Source organism: Vitis vinifera, chromosome 5 (genome assembly GCF_030704535.1).
Source record: "Vitis vinifera cultivar Pinot Noir 40024 chromosome 5, ASM3070453v1".
In the NCBI taxonomy this organism is placed as follows: domain Eukaryota; kingdom Viridiplantae; phylum Streptophyta; class Magnoliopsida; order Vitales; family Vitaceae; genus Vitis; species Vitis vinifera.
In genome coordinates this window covers 3,200,976-3,217,779 of record NC_081809.1, presented here as the reverse complement: position 1 = coordinate 3,217,779, position 16,804 = coordinate 3,200,976, and the positions used below count along the sequence as shown (strand labels likewise).

The 16,804-nt window shown below is 37.1% G+C and overlaps 3 protein-coding genes across 4 annotated transcripts; 1 reads left to right on the top strand and 2 right to left on the bottom strand.

The window, feature by feature from the left end:
* Positions 1-171: 171 nt before the first annotated feature.
* On the bottom strand, positions 172-1,801 carry LOC100853751 (uncharacterized). The gene is made up of 5 exons (XM_003631925.4): positions 1,452-1,801; positions 1,258-1,364; positions 1,034-1,181; positions 639-833; positions 172-550 (listed from the first exon to the last, which is right to left on the bottom strand). Exons 1-5 carry the CDS (start codon positions 1,659-1,661, stop codon positions 317-319), a joined length of 894 nt encoding a protein of 297 aa, XP_003631973.1. The 5' UTR covers positions 1,662-1,801; the 3' UTR covers positions 172-316.
* Positions 1,802-2,711: 910 nt separating this feature from the next.
* LOC100249392 (pentatricopeptide repeat-containing protein At3g06920) lies at positions 2,712-7,375 on the bottom strand. Of its 2 annotated transcripts, none has more exons than XM_010651418.2 (3): positions 7,272-7,375; positions 6,302-6,371; positions 2,712-5,900 (listed from the first exon to the last, which is right to left on the bottom strand). In XM_010651418.2, the coding sequence occupies exons 2-3, from the start codon at positions 6,327-6,329 to the stop codon at positions 3,226-3,228; spliced, it is 2,703 nt and encodes a 900-aa protein (XP_010649720.1). In that variant the 5' UTR covers positions 6,330-6,371; positions 7,272-7,375; the 3' UTR covers positions 2,712-3,225. The 2 variants fall into 2 exon arrangements, with proteins under 2 accessions (XP_010649720.1, XP_010649721.1); XM_010651419.3 differs by lacking the exon at positions 7,272-7,375 and adding an exon at positions 6,597-7,250.
* Positions 7,376-8,054: 679 nt separating this feature from the next.
* Positions 8,055-15,768, top strand: LOC100254500 (uncharacterized). The gene is made up of 12 exons (XM_010651417.3): positions 8,055-8,638; positions 9,552-9,735; positions 9,902-9,970; positions 10,057-10,155; positions 11,364-11,443; positions 11,548-12,361; positions 13,330-14,024; positions 14,482-14,566; positions 14,686-14,737; positions 14,858-14,907; positions 15,155-15,202; positions 15,305-15,768. The coding sequence occupies exons 1-12, from the start codon at positions 8,388-8,390 to the stop codon at positions 15,479-15,481; spliced, it is 2,604 nt and encodes an 867-aa protein (XP_010649719.1). The 5' UTR covers positions 8,055-8,387; the 3' UTR covers positions 15,482-15,768.
* Positions 15,769-16,804: the final 1,036 nt, after the last annotated feature.

Sequence of the window (16,804 nt, the reverse complement as noted above, 5' to 3'; positions counted from 1 at the left end):
TTCCTCTGGTTAATATAACAGAACTGGACCTTGAGTGCCCATACTGTGAAATGGGGAACTCAACCTTTTTGTTTGTGCAACTGCCCCCGCGGCCCCCTCTCTGGCTATGATTTCTCGTGTGGACCCCATTCAGAATTTTTTGTTCTTCTATTGCCCTCATCTAGAATCATGTAACCTTAAACAAACCATCCTTTATTGCTTTCCCTCATATAGAATCATGTATTACAGCATTTACATGAGCTGAGGAACAAGATCTAAACTACATGAACTGAGAAAAACAAGGTCTACGCTCATCAGTTGTGCGTATCACATAAAACTACTGAGAAGAGATAATTTTAACCATCGATTGAGCATGAAGAGGGGTTAAATTTGATTGACAAAAGTTTTGCCATGATTCCTGTTTCTGTTCTTCATTCTCCGTAAACGCATCATAAATTGAGATCACAGTGCTCCTAGCTGCCTCCCTCGCCTCAGGCAGTCTATCATTCAACAATTCAGCAGCAATTTGAACCAGTGAAACCAACCCAAACTCTTTCATTCCCTCCAGCCCCTGAAAAAGATTAGATCACCAGTCAAACGCAATTCTGTGGGTGCAAGTTAACAGGCATGAAAGAGTGATTAGTCCATTATAATTATACCATCTTGGAGACACAATGGGAGATGGATATGGCAGCTTTGGCCCTGATTCTGAGGTTGGCATGGTTAACATAAGCCTGGAGCTTTTGGAGCAGAGGGAGAGGAGTCATGGAACCCACCATTGCCTTGAGTGCCTTGTCTGCCTCTTCACATACAAACTTCTTATCTTGTGATGCCTTCAACAATAGCTGCAGCAGCTGTGTAAATAACCCAACAAACCAACCAAGCTAGTAGTCAGAAAATAATTGGGCATTCATATATTAGATGATGAGTCTATTTGAACTTCATATTTTGCTTCATTTACAAACTCTTTCTATATTTTGCCTCGCTAATTATCCCACAGAAGAATCAAATACATAAAATGCAGCAGAGGTAAGATCATAGAGATGGACCATACCATGTGGTCAAATGCATCAGAGTTGGTGGGCTGAAGCAACTCATCACCAAAGGTATTGAAGATATCAGTTGAAGCCATGATAGAGGTCTTGGACAGAGCACTTCTTGGGTTCTTCATGGCCTTCACCAGCACCAACAGCACTTTTTCTCTGCAAACACCACAAACATCAGCCGACCCCCATCTTCATTTTCCGAAAAACATTTCAAAATTAGAAATTCCCTTACAAGATCGGTGCCATCAGAGCGGAATGATACAGCGCAAACCGCCTAGCGTCGTTCAGAGATTCACACACCTTGGCCCAATCCTTGGAATCCAATCCCTCAGTCAAACCCTTCATTTCCAAACGAAATACACACAATTAACTCAAATCACAAGTAAATTTTCCCTCCAGAGGAGCCACTGAGAGAGGGAGACTTACAGTTATCTGAGTTTCTGGGTCAGGCATGGCTTTAAGATTCTCAGAAGAGATGTAGTCAATGGTGGCATCTGCAGTTGGTGGCAATGGAGCTTTGTTCTCATCATTCACACCAAAATCAGACTGTTTCTGAATTGAAACTGCAACTTTCGCTTGCTTTTTGGGCCTTTCCGGTGTTGTCGGGAGAGCATTATCCAGAGACCTCAGAGCCATTTCTTTGAGAGAGAAAGAAACAGATCCAAACAGAGAGCGTGTGCGTGTCTGGAAGATTGAAGCGTTTGATTGATTTAAAGGAATCAGTAGCTTTGATGCTAATATGGAAAGTGAATATGTCCGACCTTCGTATCTTAAAATTTAAATTTTGAAAACCAGAAGGCCTAAAAAAAGAGACGTTGAACTTTTCTCCTCGTAACGGTTACATTTCTGAAAGTGGGATGGCGCTTGAGATCCTCTGCGGTGGAGTCCATGTACAGTTGCTATGTTCGTATTTCAAGGATGGACCGATGGAGCCTCTGCCCTATAAGGTGGGCCCAGATCAGATGGTTCTCACTCACGAAAGGTAAAATCCTATCCAGACCCCTGCAATAAAGCTAAATATCATTTTGAACCCCTAATTTTAAAACATTAATTTAGTGCCTTACCCAAAATTATTAATCAAAGGAAAACATAAGGAACAAAGAAGGGGAAAGAAGTCACATAATTTTTTGTGGTTTCAATTTTTTTTTTTAATAATTAAAAATTTGAAAATAATTTTGAAGCCATGCTTGATTAGCTATTTCGCTTTTTATTTTTAAATTTCGATTGTCAAAATATAAAAATAAAAGTATTAAAGGTTGTGCACTCTTAAATTATTTAATAAACACATGTTGAAACAAAAAATTAAAGCATGAATATTAAAACCTTAATGAAAAATGTTTTTATTTATTTATTTATAATCGAGAAACCTTTCATGACTAAATTGACTCTCTATGAGAACCCAAACCTCAAGATGCTGACCGTCCCAAACAATCAGTATCGGGTAAATTTAGGGTATCATCAATGATGAGATTCGAACTTAATATCATATGTCATTTATTGAGACCACACTTCTCCATACTTGATGGGTACCTCAATGAAAAATCATCAAAAATTATAATTAAATTTTTTTAAATAGTAAAAAATAAGGTGTATCCAAACAAGCTTAATTAAATTTATAAATTTAAAAGTAATTTTTTATGAGAAGTGACGCTTATATACTCATTGCACCATGATCTCAATGAGAGATGACTAGAAATGCAGCAGCTGCAGATTTGTGTTCATATCATTTTCACAAAGAAACTCCATTCAGGAATATAACATGTCCCCTCCATCTTCAATAACAATCATTCTCAATGAAATCAACAAAACCCTAGTCCCACTTATTCAAGCTCCACTGCAGTGATCCTGTTTCTCCATGTGTCTCTGTTAGTTAGGTTCATATCCACCTCCAAAAAATTAAAACATCTGGTGTTTCTCACCAGCTCATCTTTTTCAGTCGAATTCACTCTTTCCCTGCACTCAACCTGAATAAAATGACTCCTCAATTGCAGATTGCTGAACTGTCTGTCACAAGGTATTCCCAGGGAAAGCGAGTTCATCCCTGTAGAATAATGTGATGCTACAAAGAATCTTTAGGAACAGAATGCTATTTGTTCCTCATCAACAAAACTAAGGAGGGCCCTTGTCTCATCAACAAGAAAAAAAGGTGAACTACAAGATATCCAGGTCTCCAGTAATTACCAAAAACTTAATCCTGATGTTAGAAGGATCTTGAAGCATGTTGAGACTTGGCTGTTTCCTTTAATACAGCACCCACAATTGCAGCCTGTTCAAGGCATTCAGCCTTATGCAGTGCGTCTAAAAGAACGACACAGGTTTTGGTATGTATATTGCAACCTTTCAAACGAGTTTCCTCAAAAAGTGCATATGCATCCATGGCCTTGTTTGCACTGCTCAATCCTTCTATCATAGCATTATAACTAGCTGAGTCAGGTATGCCCCCATTTGCCTTGAACCTACTGAAGAGCCCACTGGCCTCTAATATGTTTCCAGCCTTTGCAAGTCCTGAGATCATGGTGGTGTAGGTGATTGTATTGGGTTTTAATCCCAGCTTCTGCATCTCTTGCCAAAACACAAAGGCCTTGTTGAATTTTCGAACCCTACAGAGACCATTTATGAGAATGCTGTATGTTATCTGGTTGGGAGGGCATTTCAAGTCTTTCATAGACTGAAAGCAGATGAGGGCTTCATTAATTTCTTCGGCTTTTACCAGTGCGTCAAGCAAGCAATTCCATGTATATACATTAGGTGTCAAACCTTTCTGCATCAACTCTTCCATGATTAGATATGCTTCATCAATTCTACCCACCTTCCCGAACCCATCAATAAGACTACTATACACAACTACATTTAATTTTATTCCATTTGATTTTGCTTCTTCAAAGAGCATGTATGCTTCATCAAGTCTGTCAATCTTGGCAAGCCCATCAATGACAGAACCATAGGTAACCACAGTGGGTGGGTGACCCTTCACCTTCATTTCCTCCAGTAGCTGGTAAGCTTTGTTCACCTTACCTGACTTGCAGAATCCATCAATCACAGCATTGTAAGCATGGGTGTCCAGAACACAGCCTTGCTCCTTCATTGCATAGAACAGTTCATAGGTCTCATTTGCCAAACCTGCTTTTACAAGACCATGGATAAGGATAGAATAGCTCCGAGCGTCTGGAATGAAGCCATGGGCATTAATCTCCCGAAACAAAGCCCTGCCTTTCTCAGTTTCACCAGCTTTGAAAACACAATCCATGTAGGTATTAATAAGGGTTAGATCAGGAGAACAGCCTGTATGGACCATCTCCTTGTAGATCTTGTGACCATCTTCCTTCCTACCGCACTTGAAGAAGCTTCTAATGAGGGATGTATAGACAATAGCACCAGGAACATGACCACAATCCAGCATCTTTTCATATAGGCTGTAGGCATCATCCACTCTACCACATTTACCCAAACCATCTATGAGAGACGAAAATGTAACTGCATTTGGGGTGCAAACTTTATCATCCATCCCTTCAAATATAGAACAAGCTTCCTCAAGTTTTTGAGCTTTACATAGCCTATCAATCATTATGTTCACAGTCAAAACATTAGGAAACAGGCCAGCTCTTTCCATGTCATCCCGAATTTCCAAAGCAGCGTTGAGTTTCCCTTCCCTGCAAAGCATGTCTATGAGAATATTATAAGTTGGAACATTGGGAACTGCATCTCTCTTCATCTCCTCAAAGATTCTTAAAGCCTCCTCAACTCTCCTTTTCTTCCCAAGACAAGTAAGAATGCAGTTGTATGCAATAACACTGGGAATGCTTCCCTTTGCCTTTTGCCTCTCAAGTAAACCATAAGCTTCATCAAATTTTCCAGCTGATCCATAACCCATGATCATGGTGTTGTAAGCATAAGCACATGGAACTTTCCTATTCTGTTCCAACTGTTCAAATAGCTCCACAGCTTCATCCAGTCTATTAGCTTTGCAGAGAACCCCTATCATGCTAGTATATGTCACATCATCAGGCATAAGGCCATGTGATTTCATCTCATGAAAGAATTTCCAGGACATATCCACCTTACCTGCCTTGCCAAAGCAATCTATACAGACATTATAAAGAACGATATCTGCATCTAAAGAGTTGCTCTTCATCTCATCCAACAGGGAAAGAGCAGCATCAACCCGACCTTCCCTGGCAAATACACGAATGAGAGTTGTAAAGAGATGCACATTTACTTCATAACCTAGCTCCTGCATCTGATGAAAGAGAATGAGCATGGGATCAGGCTCACGAACCTCAGACAGAGCACCAATTAAAATTGTATACGCTGAAAATGCTGGGCGGAACTTGAACTTTCGCATGGTTTGTATAATATCAAAAGCCTCTCGCAACTTCCGAGACTTGACACAGTTTGCAACCAGCTCAATAGATATGTTACTAGATGGGCCAAACCCAGAAAGACTCATTTCTTCCAATATACGTTCCAGATGGTCAAACTCTGTATTCCGAGCCATTACCATGAGAAGCGAATTATATGCTTCTGGACAATGTACTTTTTCAGTTTGTTTCTCAGCCCATTGAAAATAATTTACTGCAGTATTGGCATCCTTAAGTCTCTTCAAGACTCCAATTACTAATTCTGGTAGAGGTTTTTCACCAAGTGCAGATAGAGAGTTCTCCAAGGTTGGTCCCCAAGGACCACTCTCCAAGATACAGCATACATCATCCACTCCTTTTCTTATACCCTCATTGTTTCTAGGGATTTTTTTATCAACACCATCGGCCGAAAAAACAACTTTCCCATCCACCTCAGAAGGTCCATTACATGAGGATGAGAACTTCTTACAAATGCTGGAAATATAACAGCCTTTTGGAAAAGAACGAAAGATTTGTCCTGCAGCACCACATAAGGCAGCTAGCAATTAGTACCAAGTTAGAAGAAAGGATGGGGGGTTTGGTCACTCAAAAAAGCAACTGTAGACAGTATACCACTTATCAATAACAGTTTGGACATGCAAGGGTAAAGAACCAGCCAACCAACAAATTCAACTCTACAAATGGTTCACCAGTAAAAGATTTAATTATCAGATGATACAGCTATCCAATCAACCCCTTTCTTCAAGTATCAACACCCTCCTCAACTAAGAAGGAAAGAAATTATGCGTGCATAGACAAACGTGTAATGTGTAAAAGAAAGAAATAAAGGCTTAAGATTGCATCGGATTAGGACACATGGAAAATGCCCAAGAATATGAAATTATATCACTCGATAAAGAAAACACCCATCCAGTTTACCTTGATTCTTAGTTAAGAGCATCTTCATCTATGCATTCTGAGTTGCTGCTATGCCCCTTATCCTCCAGAACTGCAAGTCGATGATTTTATAAAGTCAATGCAATCATATGACAGAAGCACTACCAAAATCACACACACACACGTGTTAACACATGCACACATAAAAATTACATATCATTAAGATTTGTAAATATTTCATTTGTTAACAATGACATCACATCATCTGAATGAAGCCCATATTATGTTCACATCTAAAAATTTGGAACTAACAATTTGGGTGAAATTTTTGACGAACCTAACGACCTCTCAAAAAGTTGAACTACTCCAATATAGCCCAATGATCATAGACCCATCTGTATCTTCAAGCATGTAATCAATAAATAACAGAGAGAATTATATGATAGGCAGACCAGAAAACATAGAGAACATTACAATGTCTGCATGTAGCAATAAATGATTTTATTCCCATTTGTGAAAGATGAGATTTTAAATCCCTTTTCTAATCACTCAAAGCCTAGTTTTACTTTAGTTCGACCATTACTCTTTTTCTATTGCTCTGTTTGGTTGTTGAGAAAATGATGGAAAAGCCAAAAGAATAAAACTTTGCATTTTAAATTGTTTCATTATTTGGAGTTCGATAGAGCCCAAGAAGAAGGGGGAAAAACCTGCATAACTAAAATCAGAGCAACTTATAGGCTGAGTAGTGGTGAGTTGTTCACTAAACATAGGATTCAAAATGTTTATTCTATTAATTTTTTTCTTTTGCCACGTTTTCTCATCAACCAAACTGAGCCTTAAGTTGAAATTCAGATACACAAATAGCAAATCGAACTAACATGTCAAGAATCATCACTTTACAATCCTTGATCGGTTTGGGAGAGTTTCAACTGAACAACGAACTCTAGAAAGATTTCAATTTTTGAAAAAACTAAATTGAAGAAAAATAAAAACTTAGAGGAAATTCACGCACCAGGACAATCTTCTGGGCCAAAACAGGGAGAAAGCTTTCAGTTTAGGGTTTTGAACAGAAGTGTACAGATGGAGAATGAAACGCATCGTTTTGGCATCGACTAAAACGACACCGTTTCCTCCTTTCAATGCCCATGTGAAAACGACACCGTTTTATCATTCTAATATTTTTCTCCTTAGACAAACACCATGCATTTCGCATCTCTTTAAAATTTGGGTAAAAATGGCTCGTTTAATCACAAAAATATGTCTTTTAGGTCCTTTCTAAAACTTATATTCAATATGGTATTTTCTAACATAATAAATCTTCAATGGATATCTCATCCGTACCCTAAAACTTTCATTTAAACGTAAATTTTGACAATATTAAAATTTACCTGAATATCATTTAAAGTCAATCCAATGATGATTTAAAAAAATATTTATAATTTTTTTAACACTCAGACATTTTTATTTTTCAAACCTTATAAATATTGAAAAAATTGATTAGAATTACTACTAAACATATTTTTACATTGAACTGACGATTTATTTTTCACATGATCCAAAACCCTATTTGAAGGGTTGGTAAATAACCCAATCTATGTTTTCATTAAAAAGTCAAAATTGAAAATAATTTTTGTAAAATTGTTTTTATTTTGTAATATTTTTGTGGGGACAAGTCTAATATTAAAGCAAGAATTAATTTGTTTTTTTTAATACAAATAAAAAAAATTCAAACACCTACCTCTTTAAAAGGACCTCTAAATCATTACCAAGCACTTCCAATCCTTCTTAATGTACTCCAAAGTCCAAAATTCCAAGTACGTGTAGAGCAAGGGATTCTACTTGACTTTAACCTTTTTCTCTTAAGATACTTAATCCTCACGATTTTTCTCAAATAATAAATGAAATTACAAACATATCCTTTGTCTTCTTCTCATTTTTAGTCTCACTTTCTTACGTAATTCAGAAGACGCGAACATTTCCGTAATTTCACAAGTCGAGAAAGAAAAAAAAAAAAAAAAGGCCCAATGGAATCCCCATTCGGGGTTGTATATGGTATCTGGAAGCTCTTACCAGCAATGGCTGTGAAGACTCTGATCGGACTTCCCGCACTGTGACCGATACTCAGAAAATGCAACCTCAATACCACAAACCCCGCTCCTACGGCCCTCCGGTCAAAATGGCGATTCCGCCGGCGCAACACTCTGATAACGACAGGAGCAGCGGCGAGCTACGCGCTTTGGATTGCAACCTTACCTCCCTCTGCGACCACATCCAATTGGAGGGCTTCACTTCGGGTTCCTTCTCTGACATCGTCGTCCACGCAATGGGCTCCACCTACCGCCTTCATCGCTTGATCCTCTCTCGCAGTTCTTACTTCAGGTTTGCGCTTCTTCTCCACACTCTTCTGTGAAAGGAAATATTATTTTAGGTTTTTTTGTTAAAGGAAATTGAAAACTGCCTATGTAATCTTGGTTATTTTCAGTAGTTTGTTTTGTCTTTTGCGAAGGGTAGTTGGTGGTCGTTCAATTCATTTTCGATGGGAATGTTGTTGAGGATTTTTATCATTATGATACATAGATTGGAAGCATGAGATTTGTTTAAATAGGCGATAATTGAAGTCCTTAATCGTGGGTTAAATAGCTCCTATGTGCATATGCGGATTTTTTAGATAGAAAGGATCGGGAAATAATGGATGCATTTCTTGAGAAGTGGATGTGAATATTGTGGATGGAATGAGGCAAAGTTGTCCCTGCTACAAAATAAATAGTGGAAGTGAGACAAGAGGAGGGATAAAAGGAATGTGGATAGAGGGTCTGGCAAAAAGGCATGTCGGTTAATTTTTTAGCTCGTGTGCTAGGATGAAGTTAAAAGAGTGAAAGACATGTGTTGAACCAAAGTAGTTGGTTTTCCTAGATTAAATTGGGTTGATTTTCTTAATTTTTTTATATGATTAGGTTAATTGGTTATAAAAATCGAGGTTTGGTTTAGGCTCAAATCCATGATCTCAAATGTCCAATGTGACCAAGTCTTAAGATTTGGATAGAAAAAGCAAAAATTGTTTTGTTAGTTGCTATAACTATCATTGTAGTTATCCTGAGAATGGAAAACCTTTTGCCAATAGGCACAGAATCAAATTATTTCATGCCTTTCCTTTATAATGCCAATTGTCTCTTTTGAGTTGAGTCAAAGAGTATATATAGCTATTGTTAACTATTTCATGTGCTTGTTTGTATTTTCATGCTTATGACTTATGTGGTCCAACTTTATTTGCTGCATATAATATGTTTGGCAGGAACATGCTTCATGGTCCTTGGAAAGAAGCCAATGCTTCAATTGTGACCTTGCATGTGGATGATAGCAATGTTAATGGGGAGGCAATTGAAATGGCTTTGGCTTATCTTTATGGTCATCATCCAAAACTTAATGACAATAATGCATTTCGTGTTCTTGCCGCTGCTTCTTTTCTTGACCTTCAGGTATCCAATACTGTAGGCCAATAATATTCCTTTCATTCTTATTGTATAACCGTGATTCACAAAATTGTGATGCACATTTCTTTGTCATATTCTTTTTCTTGGCCTACTTATAGCATTCTTGGTGTTTGTGTGTGTATGTAATCCACCTCGGAGATTGTGCTTGCAGGATTTGTGTGCGATTTGCACAGACTTCATAATATCTGAACTGTGGACTTCAAACTTCTTAGCTTATCAGGTTCAAGATGCCTGCATATCCTCTTTGTATATTACCTATATGCCACCCATTTCTATAGTTATTGACTGCATCTGCTTATGATTCAGGTATTTGCAGAGAGCCAAGATTATGGGATACATGGAGAACGAGTTAGAAATGCTTGCTGGGGCTACCTTTGTCAAAGTGGTGCCATGGAGTTGAAAGAGGTAGGGGATGAATATATTTCTGTCCAGAAAGGGTGATATTTTTAAAGCTGGATGAAAGTGTAAACAAGGAAGTAAATGCACTGAGCTAGCATTGGCATGACTGGTGTCTTGAACAACATGCTCATTTATTTGTTATTAGAGTGCTTACTCCTAATTTAAATAATTGTTAATCTTTGTCTAATTATTTTCATGTTATCAGTATGAACAATATAAATACCTATCAAAAAAAGTATGAACAATATAAATGTCCTACGTTTTATATCATTTTGATTAAAATTTTATATTTTGTGGTTAAGTTTTTGAAATCTGTGCTAAAATCTTAAGCCAAACGATTTTAGAATCTGTGTCCAATTCTTAAGCAAAACATTTGAATCTTACAATTCATTATAAGAATTTTACAAATCTCAATTAAGATATGAAGATTTACAAACTAATTGTTAGATATACTAAACCCTATAAATTGATTTAAGATCAGGATTTTTGTCTATCTATTATTATTACCAATTTCCAAATGTGGTTTTATTCATAATGGAAGATGGTGGTACTAATAGTTGTTGCATGGGAGAATTATATTCTGATTATCTAAATGATGGAGGACTTCTGAACTTGTTCAGTGGATTTCTTAATAAATGTGATTAATTTCTTTTCGTATAATGGTTAAATATGATAAAGAATATGTACTGATTTGGCCTCTTTCTGTTGGAAATTATTTTATGATGCATAAATAATAGCATGGAGAAAAATAACAAATACATAAGATTTTATTTTATTTTATTTTAAAAAAAAAGAGGCAATAAAGAAAGAAAAATAATTGAAAAATGAAGGTTATGAAGAAATGAACTTAATGTCAAAAATCACCAATTAAAATATTAAACTATTTGTCCACGGTGCATTTCTTCTTTTATTTACAATTTTTAAACAAATTGTGTCTAATTAAAAATATTTTTTGTTGCATGATACACTTAGCTAATCCTCTTTGCATCTACAGGTTCAATTAACATGACCCATTCCTGTAAGTTATATATTAATTCCACTATTGTTACAGCAAATGCTATCCGTGTCATGTTTTCCCAATTGGAACAACTTTTTGAAGAATCTATCTTATCATGTTTACTTCATTTACTTGTCTTTTAGGATGCACAAATTTTTATGTTGTTACTTTACTCAATTATACTATCTGTGCTGCTAACTCATCCCATCATGGATAGGTGCTCCCTAAACTTTCCTCTCAAACTTTGCATGCATTGTTGACTTCAGATGAACTGTGGGTACCTAGTGAAGAGAAAAGGTAAGGGGCATTTTGAGCCGCCTCCAAAACTAGGTTTTGTGACTCACAATTTATATTCCTATGGTCTGGATAACACCATTTTCTTTTTCTTTTTTTGTCAAAAGGTTCGAACTAGCATTATACACACTCCTTGCAAAGGATGCTTTTTGCAAGGCTGAACATCCTGAGCAAGAAAGTTCCACTTCTGAGATGGGGATGGGCACTCATTCGAATTCTTCTAAAGTGAAGGGAAAGAACTTGACTGATAACGGCACTAGTAAAATTTTGGAATCTGAGTTAGGGCATATGAATTTAAAAGATGAACTAGAAGGCCATAATGCTGCTCATAATATTCTGGTTGAGCTTGCTGACGGTGTGGTTGACTTCCAATATGGGGCCAATACAATACAACAAGTTTCATGCACTCAGTCAAATGTGGGGCCAAGATACTCCTGCAGCATGGAACAGACTGCATCATTTAGCAACACATTTTCAGATGGAATTAGATCCTCATGTTCTTATGTTGAAATGCCTATTGCTGTTGGAACTGATGGACTTGGGGCTAATGAAGTGGCTATGGAAGGACCATCTGAAGAAGGTTCATGCTACCTGAATAACAATAATTGGCTTTCTGGGGATCAATCAGCACACTGCTCTTCCATGAACTCTTCCTGTAATGGCCCCATGCCCAGTGAATGGGGAAGATGTGGTCTGCCTCCTTCATGTGGTGACAGAGTTGTGGGCAGAAGACAGGTAAAAGGTCATGATAAAGGGAACTCTGGGGTTTGTAGGGAGGAATATGATGCATTTGCTAATATTTTTGAAGGGGGTTCTCTCTTATATTGCAACATGTCTTTTGAGGCACTTCTGAATGTGAGACGGCAGCTTGAAGAATTGGGATTCCCTTGCAAAGCTGTGAATGATGGTCTTTGGCTGCAGGTCAGAAACTTAAATTTGTTTGCATTCTACTACTATCTACAGAATGCTTATGGAAAGCAAAGATGAGGAGTGTTCATACTTCCTATTAGTGTTTTGCATCTGGCATACAAGGGAGTATTGGGGTCCAACTTTTGCCTTTTACCTGAAGCCTCCTATTTTAACCATCTTACCTAGCATCTTGGTGACCAAAGAAAATGTATATATCCGCTAATCCTCAGGCTGAAAGCCAGATGGGTTCAACTCAAGCCCAATCTGACTCTAGGTGGCCTTGGGTAGCTTCTTTTTGTAGACTGAGTTGAGCTTGGGTTGGGAAACATTAACCTGGCCTCAGTTTGGGTTAGAATGGGAAGATGTATATCCCTGTGATACCTGCCTTCACCCATGGCTGAAAATATGTGATATAAGAATACACCAACCTTGAAGATCCGTAAGATTAATTGGTGCATCATCATCATTTATAAAATAACGCGATTTGAAAATTAACCAAGAATTTCTTCTTTTTAATATTTGCCAAATGTTTTTTTATGATTATAATATTTTAGCATTATAACCGGTTTTGTTGGGGCTAATATTTATCTCTGGATTTGGAAATGGTTTTTCTTGTTTTATAACCTAAACATGAACCCTCCAATCCAGCATGGAAAAATGAACCTAGGAAGACACCTAGTCTACCCCATCTCAGATAGAGGGCATTAGAGGTTTGGTTGGGCTTGAGGTTGAGTTGCAATCCTGCATGAGCATCCAAGTTGCAGCCTACAAAACACCTGTAGATCTGGTTCAATCTAGGAGATCTCCACTATGGGACCTCCTAGAGTGGGTATAAAACCCTTATGTGTGTGTGTGTGTGCGCCAGCACTATAGTTTGGGCATCTTGGTCATCCCAGTACAGGCATTCATCCTTTAAAAACTGCCTGTGCTAGTGGCTTTGATACAAAATTTTAAATTTTGACTATATGGCTATCATACAGATGCTTCTAAGCCAGCGGGTGCAAGAAATTGGTGCTGACACTTGCAAAAATTGCTTCCAAATGAGTATGGCATGTGCATGCCGGCAACCATTTGGAATTTCACATGGAGTTAGTACTACAGGTTATTACACACAAGAACATGATCAGAATAATCCACCTAACCACATAGGGAATGTATATGTCGCAGAATCTGCTCAGGGGCAGGCAAATAGCCACTTTAGGCCTGTTAGAGTGCATGTTAGAGGAACTGTTGATGGGCTTGCTGGTATTGGACGTGGAACTACATTTGTTTCTGCAGCTGCTTGGCCTCCAACACGTTTTGTCTTCTCCCGTGTACCCTATAGTATGGGCAACAGAAATTGCCAGCAGTCTCTTGTTAATGATGATTTAGAGGCTAGAGCTGACCATAATGGAGATCTATCTGGAGATGGTTTAACAGCTTTAGTTGGGCTTAGCCAAGGAGGGAGCAACATACCCAATGTTCATGTAGAGCAAACAGAGAGAGGGTATGAGACGGACCTGCAGAGCAGATCAAGTGGAGCTTCCATTACAGCACCGAGTACTAGCGGTATTCCTCTGCAGATGCTAGATTCACAAGAGAATGCCATTGGAATCGAGTGGGAGAATGCGAACAATTCTTCTATACCACTGGATATGAAAACACCTTTAAGTCACTTCCCTCCTTTTCGTTTTGGGTAAGTTCCTTTCACTTTGCATATTTTAGAAGATGTCACACTACAAGGCTTCCAGAGAGATTGTGTTTTTGTGTTAGAGACTGATAGATGCATCAAGTGGTGGAACTACTTCTAGCCACCACCCAAATGTGCATATTGCTCGCTTTCTCTAGAAAAACTATGTTACTGCAAATTGCTGTGTTGAGTATGTGCAATCCTTTTTTGCTAGGGATTTTTGGCATTGTAGTCAAATCATTGGTTCACTATTTGTTGAAGTCCTAGTCCATCATCAGTCTTTTCACATCATTATGAATCATTAGAACCAATCCTGAATCCTATAAAAATTCCCATCTTCCAAGTCATTTTTTTATCTATTTTTTTTAATTGCTGGCTACTGAACTTTTCTTTCTTCATTTGACTTCAGCCAGTAAAAAATACCTTCAATCTACATTGTGATAATCCCCAATTGGTTCTGCAGGGTGGAATTTGAGGATGTGCACAGGCTAAGTGATGGCCAAGTCAAGCACTCTCCCGAAGTATTTTATGCTGGTTCTTTATGGAAGGTGTTTGAATATCACTTGTTCATTCTGGTTATCTATGCTCCTGGACTGTTATGAGGCTTCCAACCACCTTTACAATGTCCTGATACAGATTTATTGGTTTGATTTGTTGGATTTTACAGGTTAGTGTTCAAGCTTTTAGTGATGAAGACCCTCAAGGACGCAGAACCCTAGGTAATGTTCCAACTAGCTGAAAGATTTTCCTTTGGGAAAAATTCATTCTGTGCATCAGAACCAGAAGCAATCATATTACCATGTTGAGTTCTGTGCATTTCATATGATTCATTATTTCAGGATTATTTCTTCATCGACGGAAGGCAGAGATAACTGATTCTATCAGAAAGGTCAGCCCCATCCTTTGTAATCAAAGGATGAGATAGCCTTTTGTATCAACTGTCATCTATAGAAATTGTTGCTTCATAAATTTTCTTTTCTGATTGCACCTTTTTTTTTTCTGTCTCATCTGATGTCAATTTGTGATCATTAACCACAGTTTTGTAAACCTCAAGCTTTGGTTAATGATTATGGAATTTGGTGCTTCATCAAATCCTAGGCTGAATCTCCAACCCCATGTTTTCCACCTGTTTTCAGGTTCATATGTATGTGGACTCTCGTGAAAAGGTCACTGCTCGTTATCAGGTGAATCCTAAGTAACCCTCATTTTCTTCACGATCATATTACAGACTTTCATGCCCAAAAATCTTTTAATAACTCTGGGGTTCATATGCAATGACTATCCAGTTGATTTGCCCGTCAAAGAGAGATGTGATGGTGTTTGGACGCTTCAAACAAACGGGCATTCCCTTACCAAAAGCTCCCAAAGGTTGGGGCTGGCGCACAGCCTTGTTATTTGATGAGCTTGCAGACCTCCTCCAAAATGGAGCCCTCCGAGTTGCTGCTGTTGTACAGCTTATATGAAACCAAACACAAGGTACTTTACATCTCCTCCCATCTGTGACAATGGTGATAATGGCAATGCACCCTGCAAATTCGGAAAATGCAGACCAGTTACTCCTTATTTCAGATGGATCACAATTATACTACTTTTCCTTCGCCCCAAACCAGTTACTTTTTTTTTTTTTTGTTCTTTCCCTTTTTAATTTGCTTAATTTGTAAATCAAAAGTGTTACTCTCATAATTTTTCATGTGAAGTAAATATGGTAAGGGATAATAATGCATTCGTTACTTTTTCCTTGCCTTTGTCATGAATTGGTTTTGGAGTCGTGGGTTGCTCGACGATAGTGTGCTTGGCTGATTCAGAGCCTCCGAGATAGCCTGTCTAATATTTAAGTGGCTTAGAATAGAGGAGTGGGCTCATAGAGGAGCTTTTGAGTTTATGTTGTCAGAATTCAATGAAAGTTTTATTATATAGTGGGCTCATATGAAATATTTTATTAATTTTAAAAAAAAAATTATTTATTTATTTTTTCTATTTTTTTCATTGTATTTTTTCTTAAATTTTCCGAGAACCCAAGGTTTTTGGGCTCTTACACCAACTAGTCCGATTTTTCTTACCTCAAAGCCCAAACTTGTTAGTAATTGGGCTTGGGCTCTCGGTTCAATCACTCCACTCCAGTCAATGTCTTCAAATATTTTAAAATTTGTGAGAAAAATGATATTTTCTAGGTGAGAAAAATAAAAATGAAAATGACACATACGTGAGGAAAATGAAATGATTTTTTTTTTTTTAATGTCTTCATTTTTTGAAGCTAATGAATTTTTTTTTCTTACATTTGATTTGTTTGACGATTTATTAAAGCAATTTATTAACATTATAGGGCATAAGTATCTAATATATCAAACAAGAAATAATTTTTTAGAACATTTTTTATTCAAATTCAAATACAATTTTTTATCAAAATTAAAAATGAATTGTTTTCAATAGTTCTTATTTATAAATTATTTTTGGGTTGTTTCTATGGTGTAGTTTATATACATTTAAATGATTTTGATTTGTGAAAATGATCATTATAGGAAGAAAGAAAAAAAAAACACTTGCCTAGATGCAGTTTAATAATGATAAATAATTTATAAGATTTTGGCTAAATATGCTTAGTCTTTATTGATTTGAAATTTTTTTAAATATTTTTCTTATCTTTTTCATTTAATATTTTTATTAGTCTTCTATCATATTCAAAATCAAATAAGTATTTGATGAATTTTCAAATAAATGGAAATTAATTGTATTTAACTATAAAATCTTATACAAGTCACCCGAAATTTGATAAGTGAAATTTCTAA

Bases quoted from the DNA above. Each gene is read 5' to 3' on its own strand.
- LOC100853751 (XM_003631925.4), bottom strand. From the start codon at position 1,661: ATGGCTCTGAGGTCTCTGGATAATGCTCTCCCGACAACACCGGAAAGG. The intron at 1,365-1,451 runs GTAAGTCTCCCT...TTGGAAATGAAG, and splicing joins ACCCAGAAACTCAGATAACT to GGTTTGACTGAGGGATTGGA. The intron at 834-1,033 runs GTATGGTCCATC...TTATTTACACAG, and splicing joins CTGATGCATTTGACCACATG to CTGCTGCAGCTATTGTTGAA.
- LOC100249392 (XM_010651418.2), bottom strand. From the start codon at position 6,329: ATGAAGATGCTCTTAACTAAGAATCAAG. The intron at 5,901-6,301 runs GTAAACTGGATG...GTGGTGCTGCAG, and splicing joins GCTCTTAACTAAGAATCAAG to GACAAATCTTTCGTTCTTTT.
- LOC100254500 (XM_010651417.3), top strand. From the start codon at position 8,388: ATGCAACCTCAATACCACAAACCCCGCTCCTACGGCCCTCCGGTCAAA. The intron at 8,639-9,551 runs GTTTGCGCTTCT...TATGTTTGGCAG, and splicing joins TCTCGCAGTTCTTACTTCAG to GAACATGCTTCATGGTCCTT. The intron at 9,971-10,056 runs GTTCAAGATGCC...CTTATGATTCAG, and splicing joins CAAACTTCTTAGCTTATCAG to GTATTTGCAGAGAGCCAAGA.